The sequence below is a fragment of the Pavona decussata genome, unplaced genomic scaffold (genome assembly GCF_977016875.1).
Source record: "Pavona decussata unplaced genomic scaffold, jaPavDecu1.1 SCAFFOLD_226, whole genome shotgun sequence".
In the NCBI taxonomy this organism is placed as follows: domain Eukaryota; kingdom Metazoa; phylum Cnidaria; class Anthozoa; order Scleractinia; family Agariciidae; genus Pavona; species Pavona decussata.
The window spans coordinates 347579-361019 of record NW_028145631.1 but is presented as its reverse complement, the minus strand read 5'-3'; the positions used below and the strand labels follow the sequence as shown (position 1 = coordinate 361019).

The 13441-nt window shown below is 41.4% G+C and overlaps 4 protein-coding genes across 4 annotated transcripts in view; 1 reads left to right on the top strand and 3 right to left on the bottom strand.

The window, feature by feature from the left end:
* The window catches only part of LOC146458873 (uncharacterized), a 29510-nt gene that overhangs the window by 10926 nt on the left and 5143 nt on the right, over positions 1-13441 (bottom strand). The window contains exon 4 of the mRNA XM_085090208.1: positions 12746-12992. Coding sequence (XP_084946334.1) covers positions 12746-12992 — 247 coding nt within the window. The remainder of the gene's footprint in view (positions 1-12745; positions 12993-13441) is intronic.
* Positions 74-2747, bottom strand: LOC146458876 (uncharacterized). Its single transcript, XM_085090204.1, has one exon. It carries the CDS (start codon positions 1864-1866, stop codon positions 136-138), a length of 1731 nt encoding a protein of 576 aa, XP_084946330.1. The 5' UTR covers positions 1867-2747; the 3' UTR covers positions 74-135.
* Positions 6395-7774, top strand: LOC146458875 (uncharacterized). Its single transcript, XM_085090214.1, has 2 exons — positions 6395-7348; positions 7592-7774. The coding sequence occupies exons 1-2, from the start codon at positions 6402-6404 to the stop codon at positions 7749-7751; spliced, it is 1107 nt and encodes a 368-aa protein (XP_084946340.1). The 5' UTR covers positions 6395-6401; the 3' UTR covers positions 7752-7774.
* LOC146458874 (uncharacterized) lies at positions 9333-11368 on the bottom strand. Its single transcript, XM_085090202.1, has one exon. It carries the CDS (start codon positions 11068-11070, stop codon positions 9340-9342), a length of 1731 nt encoding a protein of 576 aa, XP_084946328.1. The 5' UTR covers positions 11071-11368; the 3' UTR covers positions 9333-9339.

The window sequence follows — 13441 nt, the reverse complement described above, 5'->3', positions numbered from 1 at the left end:
TATGTCAATGTTATTTTTTTCTTGTTTTTCTTGCTGATTTATGTAACAACTGAATCCAAGTTATCACTTTCACAATTAAATAGAAAAGTTCTGTACAAAATACACCGTTTGTTCTGTGTGTCTATTCTTAAAGTGTTATTCACAACTTAGCGACATTTTGAGTCCAGCCCTTTTCTTTAAAGAGTCCGCCGTTCTTCCCTCTTGAAACTTTAACTCAGGATCTCTCAGAATAGCTGTCCACTGTCCAAACCCGTGCCTATGGATTCCTTTCTTGAGAAAATCGTCCTCGTTTGACGTGAATTTCAATACACGACGAAGTTTTCTCTGACTTCGCAAGCGCTCAACGGGTGGGTCATCCTTAGTCGTTTGGGGCGGAATTTCCATATCGGCATTTTCAACTGGCGTTGCAGAGGCTGACTTTGAAACGCCAAATCTAGCGTGAACTTCCTCGTCCACTTCTGAACCCTTGCTTCCTTGAAGTTTTTGTAGACATTCGTGGCCCTTGACGGCAACTTCGCGCGATCGTTGCTTTTGATAGTGGATTTTTGCGACAGCAGAACTGTGTTTCTGGTCCTCTGACAAAATTTTCTGCTCGGTACTAGTCAATTGATTGAGGCTTTGCGTTTCGACAATCTGACGATATCGAGTAGGATGAATGTATTTGCCAATCGCATCAAACACCAGTTTGCTCATCACATCGCCCAGTTTACTGTGCTGGCCTCCATTTCTCGTGACGAGAACATAGTCGCACCGTGGGTTCAGCAATGGCCTGACGATAGAGATGTAATTATCGAGCACTTGAATGCTGGCATCGGTCAGGATCAGCGAATCGAAACCGTACTTTCCGGCGGTCTTGAACATTTTTTGATCGACGAATCCTCCGTTTGCCTTCGCTGCATTGACCATGTCCACCGTCAAATACTGATAAGTCATTGGGCGCGACCCCTTCACTTTGATGAACAGATACATCGACACAAACCTCGTGGCAAATGTTAAGTCTGACGGGTTTACTTGATTTGGGCAGTTCTTACACGTTTTGACGGTGTTTTCGAAACGTGGCAAGTGAAACGTCACGACTCGTAACAATTCGTCCATCGTGGCCCAGTGACCTCGGGCTTCCAACGTGTCGATATCCAGGTCTTGAGACCACTGCAATCTCATCATCTTTGCCACCGTCTTTCGAGCTCGCTTAAGGTACAATTCAGTCGCGGATAGGTTTCGCAGAACTGCGTCCGATGCTCCGTTGATTTTTCGAAAGTCTATTAGATCGGAAATTGCGTCTATGTATCCCAATCGTCCACCATGTCCGAGTTTGCACTCGTCTTGCAAGAAGTCGATGAACTTGAACAGTAGATTTGGAGAGCAAAGACTGTAGTCTATCACTTCAAACGTCAATTCCTCCTCGTCTTCGCAACAAAATTTCAAAAATTTAAAGCTTCTCTTAGCTATTTGTTGAGCTGTGCGATCTTTCTTGTAGCCACCCCCACTTCCAGTCAACCAATTGGCGAAATCTTGGCCAATTTTTCCAGAGACTGAAAATGAAGGAAACAACTTGGTGGCGTGCATTCTTGTGGTTTCGGTGGATGCACAGTCACTTGTGGTGGTCACTGATAAGTTGGTTGGGGAAACTTGCAGCGATTGTTGTTGATGTTTCAGTTCGGGTTTTCCATCGAAATAAAAGAACCAGCTATGCTTAGAATTCACATGTTTCCTACATCCACGCTGACTTTGAAATCCTTCATGGTCGCAAACTTGTATTGGACAGTGATACAAGCTGTCCGTCTCGTCTTTTTCCAAATGGAGGCGTTTTGGTTTGGGTAATGCACCATCGATGTTAGACCAATCTACTTTGTTCTTCTTGTTCATATTTACAGTAAAGGAACGTTAGGGAAGTGCACTCGTTGGTACAGATTAGCCAAAATCGACCAAACACTTGGATCCGTTTTCAAAGAATGAATCTTTGAATAAATCTCGCACTTGTCACCACTTGCCACTACTTGTCCATGCTCATTACAATTGTACTCAAATTCATAACAACCCAAACGTGGTTAAGCTTGCCTGGGCAGGCCTTTGCATGCCCAAGACCATTCTCACAAAGTCTCAAAGGGAACCCCGTCAATAAGAACAATCGCTCATTAAAACTATAAAAGGGAACAGGCAGTGAAAACAGGAACACCTGCACAAAGGAACAACCTTAAAGGAACGATTTGAATTCAACGGGAACAAGTAATTACGAACAAAAGTTGTACATGCCAATTAAAAGGAACAAACACTCTGAAAAAGAAAAAAGCAATAGGAACAAATGTTCCTTAAAACTATGAAAGAGAACAAACAATCAAAACAGAAAACCTGAATAGGAACTATTTGAAGTCAATTGGAACAAGTTATTTGGAACAAACGTTCTGCATGCCAATTAGAAGGAACCAACACTCTGAAAAGGAACAAAGCAATAGGAATAAGTGTTCCTTAAAAATATAATAGGGAACAAACTATCAAAACAGAACCTCTTAATAAGGGAACAGATGTTCCTTTCTGTATTTTAAAAGGGAACGGAAAACTTTGAATAGGAACCACTTTCCCTTCAAAAGAACAATCACTTAGGAACGAAAGTTCCACGGGCAAATGAAAAGGAACAACTATTGTAAAAAGGAACCTGCAAATAGGAACAGCTGTTCCTAAAATTACGAAAGGGAACGAGCTGTTGTTCCTTAACTGTCAATTTGGGAACTATTTGTTCCCTTAACAAAAAACAAATCGGAACGAACGTTCCACACGCTAGTGAAAAGGAACGACTATTGTAAAAAGGAACCTACCATGAATAGGAACATTTGTTCCTCAAATTGTGAAAGGGAACAAGCTGTTGTTCCTAAAATGTCAATTTGGGAACTATTTGTTCCATTAACAAAAAACAAATCGGAATGAACGTTCCACACTTTAGTGAAAAGGAACGATTATTGTAAAAAGGAACCTATCAATAGGAACATTTGTTCCACAAATTACGAAAGATAACAAGCTGTTGTTCCTAACATGTCAATTTGGGAACTATTTGTTCCCTTAACAAAAAGCAAATTGGAACACATCGTTCTGATTTTAGCTGAAAATAAACATTTCGTTCCTACTTAGATAAAATATGTTCCGCTTTACGCTAAAAGGTCGACGATTAAAAGGAACAAGTTCACGCAAAGGGAACGTTCTCCTAGCAGGCATCGGAACTGGAAACAAAACTAAAAATCAGTTAAAATGAGGCAAATTTTCGAAGAAAACTGGCTGAAAATCGTATGAAAGATCAGTATATCTTGTAGATTCGCCAAACAAAATCTGTACAAAATTGGACAAACACAAACGTGAAAAACGTGATACGCTAAATTTTTGGGAAACGTTAAGGATGGAAGGAAGGCAGGAAGGAAGGAAGGAAGGAAGGAAGGAAGGAAGGAAGGAAGGAAGGAAGGAAGGAAGGAAGGGAGGGAGGGAGGGAGGGAGGAAGGAAGGAAGGAAGGAAGGAAGGAAGGAAGGAAGGAAGGAAGGAAGGAAGGAAGGAAGGAAGGAAGGAAGGAAGGAAAGGAGGGAGGAAGGAAGGAAGGAAGGAAGGAAGGAAGGAAGGAAGGAAGGAAGGAAGGAAGGAAGGAAAGGAGGGAGGAAGGAAGGAAGGAAGGAAGGAAGGAAGGAAGGAAGGAAGGAAGGAAGGAAGGAAGGAAGGAAGGAAGGAAGGAAGGAAGGAAGGAGGGAAGGAAGGAAGGAAGGAAAGGAGGGAGGGAGGAAGGAAGGAAGGATCGTTTCTCGTCTTTCCCCGTTCCCTTCACTTTAACATGTTAAATGAAATAGTCAACGTCGTTGTTATTCCTCATGCCACAACTGGAAATACTTTCTCCGCCGTTTCCGCTTAATCCGTTATACTTAATCAGAGAGGCCAGTTTCCATGAGTGCATAATGCTAGAGTGATGCGGAGACATCGGAGATACCGGAGAAAGAACTTGCAGAACAATCAAGCAGTAATAGATAAATATATTAGTATCATATTATTCCTTATGGTGCAACTGCAAGTTCCTTCTACATACTGAACTTTATTTTAGTACAACGGGGACATCGGAGACACCGGAGAAAGAACTTGCAGTTAGTAAAATCTGCATTTTAAATATCAAATATTTATATAATTATATATCTAATATGAATAATATATTTATTAATATATTTCATATTATATTAACTGTAAGTATATACAATATAAAATATATTAATAAATATATTATTCATATTAGATATATATAAATATTTAATATTTGATATTTAAAATGCAGATTTTACTAACTGCAAGTTCTTTCTCCGGTGTCTCCGATGTCTCCGTTGCACTAAAATAAAGTTCAGTATGTAGACAGAACTTGCAGTTGTATTATAAGGAATAATGATACAAATATATTTATCTATTACCGCTTGCACGTTCTGCAAGTTCTTTCTCCGGTGTCTCCGATGTCCCCGTTGGACTAAGCAGTATTTACTTGAGAAAAGGGCACTCGCCATTTAGTATGACGGATTAAGCGGACACATCGGAGATTGTACTTGCAGTTGTGTCATAAGGAATAGCAATAATATTAAGTATCTAAGCGCGTCACTTTCTGACGTAGACATTGTTGCTCAACGATCACGCGCTTTCTCGGTTGTAGGAAAGACATTTTCGCAAGCACGAGCGTTAACATTTTTCCTTAATATATATGATGCCCAAAGACCATAACAAAAGAGTTTGAGAATTTTTTTCTTAACAAGCTTCCTGCGGGAATAATTAGTACTCTGTAAAATAATGCTTCAGAAGGTTCAAGGTCAGATACATTCCTTCAGGCCCCTCTTCTGCTTGACCACACTCTGTTGTCAAAGCTATCATAATATTGGCCATTAGGAAACGAGAAATTGGACAATAAAGCACCATGCGAAAAATAGAAGTATAAAAAATGACGTTGCGGACAGTTGAATGGTTGACTACGTAACTGCAGACACATTCTTGTAAGCGTTTCTTTTGTTCCGCGATGGATCTTTTGCAAAAACTATGCTTTGAATGAAGACGAAATCTCGTCTAGACAAAACAAATGTGTGGAAAATGAACTTAACAAGTTTCTTTACGATATAAAATCAAGTTGCAAAACTACGCTTCTGGCATTTGTACGTGACCAGCATGGCATCAGGACCTGCGAGACAGCTTAACAGTAACGTATGTAATATGTCTTTTGCTGTTCTTTCTGAGCTTTAAGAGTTAAAATTACAAGTTGTAAGATCCGCCATCTTGAAAAAGAGACAAACAGGGCAGGAAATACTTAATCTTGTTGTCACAAAAAGACCTCCTTGTTGTAAAAATCCGCCATTTTGAAAAAGGGACAAATCGGGCAAGAAATACATAATCTTGTTGTCAAGAATCGACCTTCGTGTTGTAAAAAGCCGCCATTTTGAAAAAGAGACAAATCGGGCAAGAAATACATAATGTTAGTGTCAAGAATATACCTTCTTGTTGTAAAAATCTGCCATTTTGAAAAAGGGACAAATCGGGCAAGAAATACATAATACTCCTGATAGGAGCACTCGGATGTTTTTCCGAGTATGCCGGTGTCACTTTCTAGAATAACACACCATTCTCTTTCATTCATCAGGCCTGAAATATACCCTTGTCGTAAAGAATAATTTTGTAGTAAAAAAATCCGCCATTTTGACAAAAATAAAATGGAAAAAAAAGCCCGAAATTCGGCAAGTTGTTGTCGAGTGTATATCTCGTTGTCAAAATCGATTAATTCACAGATAATTTTTGTAGACTTCGACATTGTTTTGCTTTAGAGGTAGATTAATGGAAATTATAGAACACGCTGTCTAGTCGTGCTATAGATAGGCAACGTGTCTTTAAACCAATATTTGTTTAGAAAGCTTTAAGTTTTATTACGAAAGCTTAATAACGATTTCGCGAAAATGGGCAGGGTAGCACTAAACTTATGGAAATATGACTTTAATTTGCAACTTTCCTTTTTTCATAGAGCATACGGAGTGCTTTGGTGAGCCGTATTCTCCCAACTGCGGCTACATGCTCGATAATATCTGCTAAAGTATCTTATCGACAATGTGACGGTAGAGCTAATACCACGCCAGATGAGCTCTGGGCGCAAATATGCAACAAGAGAGATAAATGCGACCAAGCAATAAAGCGAATCCCAGGAATGGCCTTCTTCTTCTCTGCTGTGGCAGCGGTAGAGAGCAAAGTAAAGAAAAATCAGACCAACGAAGACATGGAGGAAGAAGGTGACTTAAACAACACGAGCCACAAACAGCAAGTTGTTTATTGGCCCGCAATTTCTTACTGGATGGCAGTTCAGTCACAAAATGGAACGCATGTTTCCACAGTGCCAGTTCAGTCCGCCCTGCTAGAAATAGGAATGGACGTCACAGCAAAAGCTCTACCAGATTGCAAAAAAGGAAGAGAAGAACAGTCATCTGCACCTTTGTGTACGACACTCAAAGATCACTCAAATCAGTTTCTGCAAAACAAAGTCGATATTTCATTTGCTCAGGGCCTGAACAGTCTGAAAGATGAACTGATGGAAGAGCCGTTGGGGAGTGCGATGAATGGAAGCGAGCGTGTTGTAAGATTGCAAGTGGTTTCGAGCTCGTTCAGTTCCACACTGCGCGACAAGGCAGTTCCAGCTCTCATCCGATCTGGGCTTAAGTTCGATGTGTATGGCATTGAAAATTGCAGTGTGCCGTCCGGAAGCAAAATCCGCACAAAAGCGCTGGCATCTCCAATAGTGGTAGCCATGAACGACATCGAGAGAGCAGTGAAAAAGCTTGGATATGCGCTTTACCGCGGAGAAGTTTACAAGAAAGTTGGTTCTTCGAAGTATACATTTGAACACTGTTGTACAGTTAAAAAGTTTTTGTCGCTACTTGGCAACAGCGAGCATTTCAAGGAAACCATTATAAAGCACCTAAACAAGTTAGACAGCATTCTGGGTGATCCCGAAAGCGAGTTTCCCAGACAACTCAAGATTAATTACGACCTGATAGAAGTTTCGGATGGCTTCTGCTTTTCTATTAGTGAGAGAAGATTTGTGGAAAATGCCATACGAGACTCAGACGTTGGAAGAGAAACACCGAGAGCATACGTCGAGTACGAACAGGACAAAGTACCAGAACCCCGTTACTTCAGAGAAATTCTGGAAAACAGCCTATCAGAGACTGACGTACAAATTTTTTGCGAGTACTTCATGCGATTGCTGCACTATGGCACCAAACAGCATAAAGAGAAGGTGTTGTGCTTGGTTGGGGAGCCAAACAGTGGGAAGACCAGTTTGTTTGCACCTATCACTCGCATCATCCCTGAGAGGTGAGTATGCTTTTGAATATTTTTGGTAACTATTTATTGCATATACCAGATTTCCTTCGCGGCTATCCCTAAACCCTATCTCGTTACTTACACAGTTAACATTCAGTGAAACTTATCGGTATGTTTAACTTCGAATGTTTGTTTAAGATGCTGGATGTCACAGCTGTAATGAGTCTTATTTTAGCTTCTAATGTTTAACTAGCACTTTGTCATTATCATTCCTATTGCTCTTCATGTTTTCAGGTACATCGCAATGATAACAAAACAGAAAGCATTTAACAAGAGCCAAATCGACGAGTACACACAGGTCATCTTTATGGACGAGGCCTACACCAAACTGTTGGACCCAGACGACTGGAAGGTACGTTCACTTAACCAAACGTTTTCGTTAGCGATTGGTTAACACGTAAGTCAATGAAACCTTTATCTAACTTGTCTCTATCTTTTTGGCCTTAAGGTGCTCACCCAGGGCGGCTTGACAGCACACGACAGAAAATACAAGTCGTCAACCCCACTGACCATACGATGTCCTATGTTCATAACGTGCCAAAAGGAGATGGATTTTGGAGAAGACCACAACGCAGCGATGAACGTGCGTTTGAGAAAGTTCCACTTCAAGACTTTAACATCACAACCAGTTGCCGGGGCCATGAAATTTTTGAAAGAGCACGCAATGGACTGCATCGTGTGGGCAAGCAGCATGGCAGTGACTCCTGTCGATGAATTACCTCCGCCAGTCCCGGAAACAGCTCAAGGTGACACAACATTCGACGACGAAGAGAGAGAGCGCATCCGAAACTTTACGATGGACGACAGTGACAGTGACGATGCCATGGTGGATGAAGAATCCAAAGAAACGCCAGCACGAAATCAAGAAAGCGGCGAGGAGAGCGAGGAAATGAGCGACAATGCCGACAGTTCAAGCTACGCGAAGGGTTGGGAGAGGAGTTACGAGGAAATTTCCAGGCTCCGTGAACAACAACCGCGAAACAGTTTAAAGCGGAGGCAACTAGAATTACTTGGTGCCGGCGTAAAGCAGTTTCGAGAAGATTGCGACAAGCGCGCAGACCTTGCGAGGGAGTAGTTCCTTGAAGAGACCAAGGCAAGATGGATATCTCTTGGCATGATGAAAGAAGAGGATGCTGACCTGCTGCATTCGGTGGATGGACCCTACCATCCGAACATCGAAAAGAGCAGAGAAGAATACTTTGCTAAGAAGAAAGCTGAAGAAGAACGGCAGCTTGCAGAAAAAGCTCGCGCCTATTACCAGGATGGGTGGGTGCTGGGAAAGGAAGAAGAACTGCAAGACTTACAGAAACAAGAAGAAGCAGCGACAGATCCAGACACCAAACGCGCCCTTCAATACATAATAGAAGTTGCAGTTGACGCGTTAAAGGCAAGGTTTCAACGAGAGGAAGTTCGAGGCCTCCAAAAGTATGTTTTGCTCGAAAGAAAAAGGAAGGCTGTACAACTGAGGTGGTGTTCAGAGGAGCAAGCGGAAATCATAAGTAGCATATGGTGTCCGCTGCCGTTTCCCAGCGAAGTACCCCAAGACGAGCCAAGTGGTAGACACCCGTCACAGCCTCGTAGCCAGCCCAATAAAAGTGACGATGACGACGAGGATCTCTTCATCACCCAAGTGGCAAGCTGGGAGGCCAGTCACACACAGTTCGAGAGGACCCGCCGCGTCCGCGAAGACTCCCAGCAGGGTAAAAAGCGATCCCGCCCAACAGACGAAGTTCAGCCCGGCATTAGCAAAAGGAAGGCCACAAATACGATTTTGAATTATTTCACAAGCCAATAAGAGTTAATGATAAAAGCGTGTCAAATTTCGCATTTAAGGACGCTGTTGTTATTATGTCAATGTTATTTTTTTCTTGTTTTTCTTGCTGATTTATGTAACAACTGAATCCAAGTTATCACTTTCACAATTAAATAGAAAAGTTCTGTACAAAATACACCGTTTGTTCTGTGTGTCTATTCTTAAAGTGTTATTCACAACTTAGCGACATTTTGAGTCCAGCCCTTTTCTTTAAAGAGTCCGCCGTTCTTCCCTCTTGAAACTTTAACTCAGGATCTCTCAGAATAGCTGTCCACTGTCCAAACCCGTGCCTATGGATTCCTTTCTTGAGAAAATCGTCCTCGTTTGCGGTGAATTTCAATACACGACGAAGTTTTCTCTGACTTCGCAAGCGCTCAACGGGTGGGTCATCCTTAGTCGTTTGGGGCGGAATTTCCATATCGGCATTTTCAACTGGCGTTGCAGAGGCTGACTTTGAAACGCCAAATCTAGCGTGAACTTCCTCGTCCACTTCTGAACCCTTGCTTCCTTGAAGTTTTTGTAGGCATTCGTGGCCCTTGACGGCAACTTCGCGCGATCGTTGCTTTTGATAGTGGATTTTTGCGACAGCAGAACTGTGTTTCTGGTCCTCTGACAAAATTTTCTGCTCGGTACTAGTCAATTGATTGAGGCTTTGCGTTTCGACAATCTGACGATATCGAGTAGGATGAATGTATTTGCCAATCGCATCAAACACCAGTTTGCTCATCACATCGCCCAGTTTACTGTGCTGGCCTCCATTTCTCGTGACGAGAACATAGTCGCACCGTGGGTTCAGCAATGGCCTGACGATAGAGATGTAATTATCGAGCACTTGAATGCTGGCATCGGTCAGGATCAGCGAATCGAAACCGTACTTTCCGGCGGTCTTGAACATTTTTTGATCGACGAATCCTCCGTTTGCCTTCGCTGCATTGACCATGTCCACCGTCAAATACTGATAAGTCATTGGGCGCGACCCCTTCACTTTGATGAACAGATACATCGACACAAACCTCGTGGCAAATGTTAAGTCTGACGGGTTTACTTGATTTGGGCAGTTCTTACACGTTTTGACGGTGTTTTCGAAACGTGGCAAGTGAAACGTCACGACTCGTAACAATTCGTCCATCGTGGCCCAGTGACCTCGGGCTTCCAACGTGTCGATATCCAGGTCTTGAGACCACTGCAATCTCATCATCTTTGCCACCGTCTTTCGAGCTCGCTTAAGGTACAATTCAGTCGCGGATAGGTTTCGCAGAACTGCGTCCGATGCTCCGTTGATTTTTCGAAAGTCTATTAGATCGGAAATTGCGTCTATGTATCCCAATCGTCCACCATGTCCGAGTTTGCACTCGTCTTGCAAGAAGTCGATGAACTTGAACAGTAGATTTGGAGAGCAAAGACTGTAGTCTATCACTTCAAACGTCAATTCCTCCTCGTCTTCGCAACAAAATTTCAAAAATTTAAAGCTTCTCTTAGCTATTTGTTGAGCTGTGCGATCTTTCTTGTAGCCACCCCCACTTCCAGTCAACCAATTGGCGAAATCTTGGCCAATTTTTCCAGAGACTGAAAATGAAGGAAATAACTTGGTGGCGTGCATTCTTGTGGTTTCGGTGGATGCACAGTCACTTGTGGTGGTCACTGATAAGTTGGTTGGGGAAACTTGCAGCGATTGTTGTTGATGTTTCAGTTCGGGTTTTCCATCGAAATAAAAGAACCAGCTATGCTTAGAATTCACATGTTTCCTACATCCACGCTGACTTTGAAATCCTTCATGGTCGCAAACTTGTATTGGACAGTGATACAAGCTGTCTGTCTCGTCTTTTTCCAAATGGAGGCGTTTTGGTTTGGGTAATGCACCATCGATGTTAGACCAATCTACTTTGTTCTTCTTGTTCATATTTACAGTAAAGGAACGTTAGGGAAGCGCACTCGTTGGTACAGATTAGCCAAAATCGACCAAACACTTGGATCCGTTTTCAAAGAATGAATCTTTGAATAAATCTCGCACTTGTCACCACTTGCCACTACTTGTCCATGCTCATTACAATTGTACTCAAATTCATAACAACCCAAACGTGGTTAAGCTTGCCTGGGCAGGCCTTTGCATGCCCAAGACCATTCTCACAAAGTCTCAAAGGGAACCCCGTCAATAAGAACAATCGCTCATTAAAACTATAAAAGGGAACAGGCAGTGAAAACAGGAACACCTGCACAAAGGAACAACCTTAAAGGAACGATTTGAATTCAACGGGAAAAAGTAATTACGAACAAAAGTTGTACATGCCAATTAAAAGGAACAAACACTCTGAAAAAGAAAAAAGGAATAGGAACAAATGTTCCTTAAAACTATGAAAGAGAACAAACAATCAAAACAGAAAACCTGAATAGGAACTATTTGAAGTCAATTGGAACAAGTTATTTGGATCAAACGTTCTGCATGCCAATTAGAAGGAACCAACACTCTGAAAAGGAACAAAGCAATAGGAATAAGTGTTCCTTAAAGATATAATAGGGAACAAACTATCAAAACAGAACCTCTTAATAAGGGAACAGATGTTCCTTTCTGTATTTTCAAAGGGAACGGAAAACTTTGAATAGGAACCACTTTCCCTTCAAAAGAACAATCACTTAGGAACGAAAGTTCCACGGGCAAATGAAAAGGAACAACTATTGTAAAAAGGAACCTGCAAATAGGAACAGCTGTTCCTAAAATTACGAAAGGGAACGAGCTGTTGTTCCTTAAATGTCAATTTGGGAACTATTTGTTCCCTTAACAAAAAACAAATCGGAACGAACGTTCCACACGCTAGTGAAAAGGAACGACTATTGTAAAAAGGAACCTATCAATAGGAACATTTGTTCCTCAAATTGTGAAAGGGAACAAGCTGTTGTTCCTAAAATGTCAATTTGGGAACTATTTGTTCCATTAACAAAAAACAAATCGGAATGAACGTTCCACACTTTAGTGAAAAGGAACGATTATTGTAAAAAGGAACCTATCAATAGGAACATTTGTTCCACAAATTACGAAAGAGAACAAGCTGTTGTTCCTAACATGTCAATTTGGGAACTATTTGTTCCCTTAACAAAAAGCAAATTGGAACACATCGTTCTGATTTTAGCTGAAAATGAACATTTCGTTCCTACTTAGACAAAATATGTTCCGCTTTACGCTAAAAGGTCCACGATTAAAAGGAACAAGTTCACGCAAGGGGAACGTTCTCCTAGCAGGCATCGGAACTGGAAACAAAACTAAAAATCAGTTAAAATGAGGCAAATTTTCGAAGAAAACTGGCTGAAAATCGTATGAAAGATCAGTATATCTTGTAGATTCGCCAAACAAAATCTGTACAAAATTGGACAAACACAAACGTGAAAAACGTGATACGCTAAATTTTTGGGAAACGTTAAGGAAGGAAGGAAGGAAGGTAAGGAAGGAAGGTAAGGAGGGAGGGAGGGAGGAAGGAAGGGAGGGAGGGAGGGAGGGAGGGAGGGAGGAAAGAAGGAAGGAAGGAAGGAAGGAAGGAAGCATTTTTTATCGTTTAACTTCCATTCGACCAAAGTACACATACCTTTCCATCTTTGGACAAAAACTGGTTGTACAAGGTTAAGATTAAGCGTCTTAACTCTTCTGCTACTTGAGGAGCCGGGCGGGGTTCACACACAGAACTCATGCCTGAGTTGAGAGCGGTTGATTCGTCATCTTCAAGCAGACGATAAACGCTGTCATCGTCCTTGAACTCTGTCTCCTTTCTCTTCTCGACGCTATGGCCAAAGTTGCGCTCTACAAGCTCACGACACATCTCTATGGCTTTTTCCCTATCTACAAAACAATTACATATAATACAGAAACCATGCGTAGAATTCTCAAAACAATAAATGATTTTTGTGCCATTATTTTCTGATTTTTAAAATTGTCTTTTTGTTTTAAAATTACCCGAGTTCCATTGTTTTTCAGAAAAAAAGAAAACAAACTCTTCTTTTGTAAAGAGGGGGATATGTATTAGGAAAGTAATGGGGTTAAACAATAATACTCTAATTTCACTGACAAACACCAAAGGACCGATTACTTAAATGAAGTCTTCAACAAACAGAATTCAAAAGAGATCTAAATCTTAAGTTGCAGAAGCAGGTTAGCTTAGCTTATATACGCGTTTACAGTATGAAACCTTTGAACCATGCGTTTTACAATAAATGCCAAAAAATTCAGGTTGGCCATTTTTTTCAGTTGAACTTGGTCTAGACTACGGTTTGTTATTATCATCGCT